This window comes from Branchiostoma floridae, chromosome 17 (assembly GCF_000003815.2).
Source record: "Branchiostoma floridae strain S238N-H82 chromosome 17, Bfl_VNyyK, whole genome shotgun sequence".
NCBI classification, from domain to species: Eukaryota; Metazoa; Chordata; class Leptocardii; order Amphioxiformes; family Branchiostomatidae; genus Branchiostoma; species Branchiostoma floridae.
In genome coordinates, this window is record NC_049995.1 from 9,608,968 (window position 1) to 9,617,297 (window position 8,330).

At 40.2% G+C, this 8,330-nt stretch overlaps 1 protein-coding gene across 1 annotated transcript; it reads left to right on the plus strand.

The window, feature by feature from the left end:
• The first annotated feature begins 2,547 nt into the window (after positions 1-2,547).
• On the plus strand, positions 2,548-7,018 carry LOC118405044. The gene is made up of 6 exons (XM_035804445.1): positions 2,548-2,659; positions 3,308-3,424; positions 4,433-4,606; positions 5,064-5,131; positions 6,203-6,300; positions 6,823-7,018. The coding sequence occupies exons 1-6, from the start codon at positions 2,548-2,550 to the stop codon at positions 7,016-7,018; spliced, it is 765 nt and encodes a 254-aa protein (XP_035660338.1).
• The last annotated feature ends 1,312 nt before the right edge of the window (positions 7,019-8,330 follow it).

The window sequence follows — 8,330 nt, forward strand, 5'->3', positions numbered from 1 at the left end:
GATACAATAGCAGAGTTTCTTTGTCGGCATCAGGGTCATACCTCCTCGTAATTTAGAGCTCGCTGACACCTCGGCCGAGCTAAAATCTTGATTTGTAAACGGGGCTTTAAGCCGGCTTTACAATTCATGCGGACGCCGGCCGAATTTGTAGCTCGGTCAGAGTTCGCCGAATTTCAACATCGCCCGAGTATCGGCTGTATTTTTCGCTGAAAATCTGCCCCCTTTAAAAATAGACGGAGCCCGTCCGACGTCCGTCCAACACAACTGATTATAATTTGTTAAAGAGATTGTACTATGTCTTGAACGTGGACGAAGTCAGAACTGACTAACCTTGTAAAAAGCCAATATTTGTGTCAAATGTAATTTCTGAGTTGCGGAATATATGTAGGACATGAGTGGAGTGGACGAGCACGCTGAAAACAATAATATCAACTGGAATCTTGTGATACACCAATCCGAAAACTACCACAAGAGCCACAAAGTGAACAGACCAGTCTTATTCAACATAATACAATAATTTAGACAAAGCTGAAATCGGGCGAACCTCGAGCGAAGGCCGGCAAAGGCCGTCCGACAGACTGGAAGCCTTCAGACATGAAGAATATATGAACTCACACATCCAAACCTATAGCAAACTAGAGTTCGGCGACCTCATACCTCCATGAAAATTTAGAGCTTTTGTAAATTTCATGCAATTGACTAAGACATTAACATAATTTATGCGTGTTGTTGTTCATCATTGACTAACGTACACATGTCACAAGTATAAAATTCCAATCATTAGACTTAAAGCGGCTTTGCAATTTTTACATAAATTATGCAAATAAGTTCCTCATTACCATATTTGGAATCTGCTTATATTCCATCTATCATAATTAATAAGTGTTACATTTATTGAAGTCCAGTTATTAGTAATAATGGTATTATACAATTTCCTCATTAATTATGCAAATAAGGTCCTCATTTGCATAACATGTATATCATTATGAACACCTTTGCCCAAGCTACCTGCACCCCTAAAATGATGCCAATCCGTCAATCCTTTCTGCAGTTATCCACTTTGGAATGTCTTGACAAAAATGCCCCTGCAGTTCCGAAATTACATGTTAGGGGCTGAAATCTGCCCCACTTTGTCATGACACTGCAGGCTATCTACCACCCAAATGTCAAGACTATATCATGTCCGGGACAAGAGATACATTGAAAAAGCTGCCATGATAGAATATTCTCATTAATTATGCAAATTTACTCGTATTTTGTATGATTGGTATCTTATCTTGTACAACATTGTCTAAGGTACCTACATACCAAAAATCATGAAAATCCATTGTTCCCTTCTTGAGTTATCCTCTTCAGAAGTTTTTGACAAAAATGCCCCTGCTATCACAAACCTAGTCGGTAGGGGGCCAAAACTTATGTCACTTATTCCTGAGCACAAGAGCTATATAACACTCAAAAATCGTGACCATAGCGTGTTCAGAACACGAGATAGCAAAACCGGAAGTTGCGCTGCAGTACCAAGGGAAGCTGCTAGGGGGCCCAAAATCTAATCACTTCTACCTTTCATCGCACCCCACCAACACACCAAGTATGAAACTAATCCATCCAGCCGTTCTTGAGATATCTTGTTGACGGACAGACAGACAGACAGACACACACACAAACGCTGGGTAAAATATAACCTCCATGACATTTCATGGAGGTAAAAATAAATAGGAAGTATTGTCTTCGTGTCCAATTGCCTTACATTATAAAATGTACGCAGCTTTCTTAAGTTCATACAGTAGTCTTTATGTATCTTATTTTTCAGAACAAACTGTTTACTAAAGATGAAAGCCCAAAACAAAGGCACGTGTTCAACACAGGTGTCAAATTGATTAGGTGACAGTTAAAATTCTGCCGGAGCCCTCCCGAGCTCCCAGCGACACCAGCACAACGTTCGCCCAAAGCACGCCAAACTTGTTAAAAGTCGGACGGAATATCGTCCGGCTATTGCAGGAATCCCGAACGAGTCTGGCGCGAGGCAGAAGAGTTCGGGCAAACTCCGACCGAAAAAGAGAGAGTCAAAAACCGTCGGGTTGCCGGCCGAGTATTGGCCAAGTCTTGGCCATTGCCCGGACAAGCTCCGGTCGAGCTACAGGCAACCCATTGACGAGCTCCCCGAGCTCAACGCTCGCCGCCGAGGCCTCGCTGATATTAAGTGCAGGCCGAGCTGCCCCGCAAACGCCGGCCGAGCTGCTAAAAATCGGTCGAGGCCCGCATAATCGCCCAAACGCCGGTCATACTCCGGCCGAAAATGTTCATTTGGTGCTCGCCAACAACTCGGCCGAGCTAAATTCTTGATTTGTAAAGGGGGCTTAACAGGTCATTTTTTGCCTCGTGTAAATTGCGCCTTATTCGTTGAGTCCTGGCTTTCGGCACGGAGAACAAGCTGTTGTTTCTAAAAATTAACTTAAAAATAAGTTAATTTTCCGTTGTTACAATGTGAAGCAAAAAAGAACTGATCGTTCATATGTATATTCTTCTATATCAAACTAGATCTTCAACATGAAGAAAGCAGCGGGGGTTGGAGTACCTTTGTTGCTGATTCTGGCGGTCTCCGTGTACCTTGTCCTGAAAAACGCACCGTCAAAACAACGGGTCATCAAAAGGTCCATAGGTGAGATTCTAGGTACTATTGCATGGTGATCACATCTTTGTGTGAGAGGGCCTGGTGGCATTTTAGACGATTCATTATGAATCGATTAATGTACGAGGACCAACGAGGTACTAGATTTTAGTTTCTTTGCGATATTTCTTTGATTCATTTCATGTTCTTCTCATTTAAAGCCCGTTTATTCAAGTGTTTATGAATCTAGATTTGCCCTAACACCTGCCCTAGCACTGAGGATGGCCTACCTATGTATAAGACAATCATGGCCATGCTAGTTTCAGTGCAATGACCCGGATGACCCGGAAAATCCGAAATGGCGGCCGTAACTGCATCTAGAAGTCTACGAAGGATCAAGGGTAGCCACCAGGCAATCCCTGGCCCATTGAAATGTACACAAAAAGGCACAGAAAGACAGTGGCAATAACTCACCTTTATGACGTTACTATCATACAAACTTACCCTTATTTTAAAAGCCCATCATCTCAGCTGTCATTGGAAATCTTACGGAATGATTTTCAGAAAAATACCCCCAAACCCTCCCACCCTTTCAAACGCATAACCACCAAGTGAAGAGGCTCTTGCACAACAAGGTGATAGTCACAACATTATATCTCCTAGAAAAAACAAAAACCATTGATCCCGTTTGTATTCCAGCATTACCGGATGACCTCCAGAAAGCACTCCGAGCTGCTGCGGCTAAAGACGCCCCTCCTTACGTCAAGAACAAACGCTTTCTACCGGCCATTGCGAACGTCGCTGGAAATCTTTTGTGTAAGCTGGAGATTTTAAGCACATATAAGAATAACTTTATCAGGTTAAAGAGTTATTTTGTACATAACCATAGATTTGATTTCTAGCTGACGTATCCACCTCCTTTTCATTAATACTAACAGGTTCTTCCTCGCTCTGTTATTGAACTTTCTTGCTCTTCCTTCCTCCTTAAAAAATTTACTTCTGTGCTGTTTAGGAATCATCTTCTATCAAACCCCAGTCAGAGTCTTTTACGCTGTTGCCATTTTCTGATTTATAGTTAGCCTTAATTATAGCATTCTTTGTCTCATATATTTGCTTAATCATTTAGATTAAGGATTGATTGTTGACATTTTCCAATTGCTACTATTCTTTAATTTATTTCTACATTTGTATATAGAATAGCATTGCAATGTAATTAGTTAAGTGGAGGAGGGCACTGTACAGGCCATGCAGGCTTTTATCCCCCTCCACTTTATGTACTTTTCTATACTTTATTGTTATTATTTTGAATTGTGCAACTTCAAGTATGGGTCCCAAACATGATTGAATTTGTACTGACATCGACAAGTAACTGAATTCAAAAAGCAAAGAGATGTCCGAATTTGAATTTATCTCATGATAGTTATTTTATTTTGTCTCTGTTAAATATATCTGTTAAGCATGTATTGCTGCGCACTGTACAAAGCCAAGCGTAGCAAAAATATGCAGACTATATTTCTTCATTCATTCAATTTTTCCTTTCCATATGTAACGCTAGTTCACCTTTATCCGTAGGGTAACCTTTATCTGTTCTTTTTAAGAATAATGTATTTAGGGATATCAAGTCAACAACGGTTTCAAACTGCAATATTTAAAAAATAGTACAATTTGAAACTACCGCCCATCGATTTGATATCCCTGGATACCCTGTTTAGCAACACAACGGATATAGGTTACCCCGCGGATAAAGGTGAACTAACGTTACAGCAAAAGAGAGTGGTGTTGATCAATAAAGTCTTATATTTTCTTTCCTGTGTCACATTACAGCAAAAGGGGACGGAGTTAATTTAGGACAACTATCAGACACGATTCAGCAACTGGGTTCTTTGGAGAACATGGGACCGGATATCATGTCGGACAGTGTGAAACATGAGGCCGAGGTGACCGGAGAGGTTGAAAAGGAGGTGGCGGAAAAGACAATAGACCAACTACTCGAAGACAGTGAGCAAAAACAGCAAAACATATAATTAAACTCATGAATAAACGGTATCTGTAATTTTAATAATGCTTCGCAAAAGGCGCTGATTTTCTAAAAAAAGGAGGTGGCGGCAAACACAATAGACCAGCTACTTGAAGACAGTGAGTAAAAACAGCAAAACATATAATCAAGGTCCTAATAAAAATTATCTGTAATTCCAATAATGCTTCGCAAAAAGCGTTGATTTTCTAAAAAAAAAGGGAAGTGGCGGCAAAGACAATAGACCAGCTACTTGAAGACAGTAAATTAAAACAGCAAAACCTACAAATAAGTTCCTGAATAAATCTGTCATTTAGAGAATACTTCGCAAAAAGGCGCTGATTTTTTTGCTGTAGAATGCCGCCACTCTTTTCCTCCTTGAATACATAATTAAACCTACCATATAACGTCTACGGATTTTCCATGTTGTCTCTGTTACAGTTGAAAAGAAAGAAGAAGACGATGAAGAAGGAGAAGGAGATGGTGACGGTGAGCAGAGTGAGATAAAGGTATTCTTAGATAATTTTCTTAAAATCAGATATCAAGGAAGCTCAGATTGTCAGAAAACACAAGGTGTATCTTTTCATCCAAGCATCATTCCACCACCGCCCTTGTAATGCATTTTAAATCCTTCAGTAGGGCTGGGTATCGGTACAGCGTACCGGTACAAAACCGGTTTTTCTTATTGGACCGGTCCAGAAAAACCGGACCTGAAAAAATTAGGTGGACCGGATGTTGGACCGATTAGCAAATTAACAGATTATTTTATCAGGCATTCACACGTTTTGGCGCTTGCAGGTGGAAGAAAATAACAAGAGTGAAGTAGAGTAGAGTTTATAGTAATTTCTACTAAGTTTTACAGCCAATCGCACAGGTGCAAATAGCGTTGTAGGATTTTAAAACGCCAGTGTAAGTCTAATACTCCACCAGACAGATTTCTTTGTAGTGAAATGGACCATTGGTATGAGTCATACTGAATCAGGTCCAGGTTCAGGTCCAGACCTGGACCTGATCCTCTGGACCTGAACCGGACCTGGACCTGAATTTTCTGTACCGGTACCCAGCCCTATCCTTCAGTGAGGTTTGTGAATAATGGTACTCATCTAAATGTTGGATATTTTATTCTGTATAGGACTAAGAATTAGCCTATTCTTGTACAGTCCATAGATCACTAAAGAATGGTTCTATTATTGGTACTAGATGTGTACTCGGTAGAATTCAAAATGGCTATGTCCTTGGTAAAGAATATGCACTGTGCAGTACACTACAAGGAATGGATCTCTACTTGATACTGAATGAGTACTCAAGTAGTCTGTGGAACACCAAAGAATTGCTCTTTCATTGATGCTCCACGCTTATTCTATAGAATTCTTGCTTTACTCACATTGAAGTTGTATATTTAAAAAGTCCGCAAAACACTGTAGAAAATGGTTCTCGCCTTGGTGCTGTTAATTATATATAATTGATATAATGCAAAATCATGTTCTTTGTTTTCGCTGTCTCAACAATTTTTTTTACCTGGTAGGGATCATCTGTCGAAAAGTATCACAATGAACATGTCTCTGCTTGCTGTTTTGCAGGCTGAGATCGATTTCGAAGAAGAAAAAGGCATGGTCGAAGAAGACATGTTCGCACCACCAGGAATGAAAATGAAGATTGACATTGAAGAAGATCCTGAGTGAGTAAGACCTTAAGATCTTATATTTCTAGAAAAATAATATAACTGTATACTGTATAACCGTATTTTTCCATGACCGGAAAACTTTGACATCATAATAAATGTCCAAAGTACTTTTTACGGCCCGTTCCTACTTTTGCGCTGTTAACAATGCAACTTTGATATTGTAGATTAGATTAGATAATAAGTTTATTTTGCTTAAGTGCTTACATGTAACGTTAGGTGACAACGTAGATGATATCGATACCATGACTTCCAGTGGAGCTTAGATGCAAGGAAGCACAGTGAGATAGACGTTTTTGTGTCACTCACATTCTAATTTTGTAATTGTGGTGGAGAAAATAATATATCGAAAGAATTGAGCAATGCCTATTTCTAAGTTATATTTGCAGATTGAGTAACTTAAAGAAACATGTTGAGAGACTTCCGAAATATATGGTTATTGCGAAACATTGCGCAGAATAAGTTATCACATTTTTTATAATGATAGTCATTCTAAAATATCATATTTCATATTTTCAGGGAGGACGACGAAGAGGACGACATGTCCGAGGAAACAGCCTACTCTTACCCGTTGGGAATGGGAACAGCTCTGATGAACGGTTGTTTCGGGACCGGATACGTAGCAGGAGATCCGTGCTATGATGATACAAGTGAACTTCCGGCCTGTTATGTGAGTGATGTCTCTGGATGTCCTTATACACAATGTACAATATAATCTGTAACTCGTAATCGGTCAGTGCCCTCAAGTTGTACATGTTAACAGTTAATCTAAGGGCACAACCCGCCGTAGGTGCAATTTGTCCGTAGGTATTTCTTGGGGAGGCCACAGACGCCACAATTAGCGGTTACCCCAGGCGAATCTTCATTCGCTTTCAAGCCTTGTAGAAAAGTAACGAAGTGATTTTTAGTACTCAAATTGCTTTTTGCCTTCTCACCACGGGTTTCACTATGAAATTCAGATGATAAAATTAACGCACACTTTGTTTAAGATTCTGGATGTTCCATGGTATGGTGTCGGTTTGCGGTTACCGAAGGGTTCGCTTAGCGGTTACCCCAGGCGAACCTTCATTCGCCTTCAAGCCTAGTAGAAAAGTAACGAAGTAATTTTTAGCACTCAAATAATTTTCTGCCTTTTCGCCATGGGTTTTACTTTGAAATTCAAGTGATACAAGTAACGCACACTTTGTTTAGGATTCTTGAAGTTCCATCGTATGGGGTCGCTTTGCGGTGTTTGAAGGGTTCGCTTAGCGGTTACCCCAAGAGAACCTTCACTTGCCTTCAAGCATTGTAGAAAAATAATGAAATAATTTTTAGTACTCAAATTGCTTTCTGCCTTCTCGCCACGGGGTTCACTATGAAATTGAAGTGATAGAAGTAACGCACACTTTGTTTAAGATTCTGGAAGTTCTTTCGTATGGGGTCGCTTTGCGGTTACCGAAGGGTTTGCTTAGTGGTTACCCCAATGGGGAGATTTTTTTCGCTTTCAAGACTAGTAGAAAAGTAACGAAATAATTTTTAGTACTCAAATTGCTTTCTGCCTTCTCGCCACGGGTTTCACTATGAGATTCAAGTGATTAAAGTAACGCACACTTTGTTTAAGATTCTTGTAGTTCCATCGTATGGGGTGGCTTTGCGATCATCGTAGGGTTCGCTTGGCGGTTACTCCAGACGAACCTTCATTCGGTTTTAAGCCTTGTTGATATGTAACGAAGTAATTTTTAGTTCTCAAATTGCTTTCTGCCTTTTGGCCGCGGGTTTTACTCTGAAATTCTAGTGATAAAAGTAACGCATACTTTGTTTAAGATTCTGAATGTTACCGAAGGGTTCTCTTAGCAGTTACCCCAAGGGGGACCTTCCTTTGATTTCGAGACTTGTAGAGGAGTAACGAAGTAATTTTAGAACTCAAATGCTTTCTGCCTTCTCGCTATGGGTTTTACATTAGAATTCAAGTGATAAAAGTAACGCACACTTTGCTTAAGATTCTGGGAGTTCCATCGTATGGGGTGGCTTTGCGGTAACCGAAGGGT

Excerpts from the sequence above, each read along its gene's own strand:
- LOC118405044 (XM_035804445.1), top strand. The coding sequence starts at position 2,548 with ATGAAGAAAGCAGCGGGGGTTGGAGTACCTTTGTTGCTGATTCTGGCG. Across the intron at positions 2,660-3,307 it reads GGTCATCAAAAGGTCCATAG|CATTACCGGATGACCTCCAG; the intron begins GTGAGATTCTAG and ends TTTGTATTCCAG. Across the intron at positions 3,425-4,432 it reads CGTCGCTGGAAATCTTTTGT|CAAAAGGGGACGGAGTTAAT; the intron begins GTAAGCTGGAGA and ends GTCACATTACAG.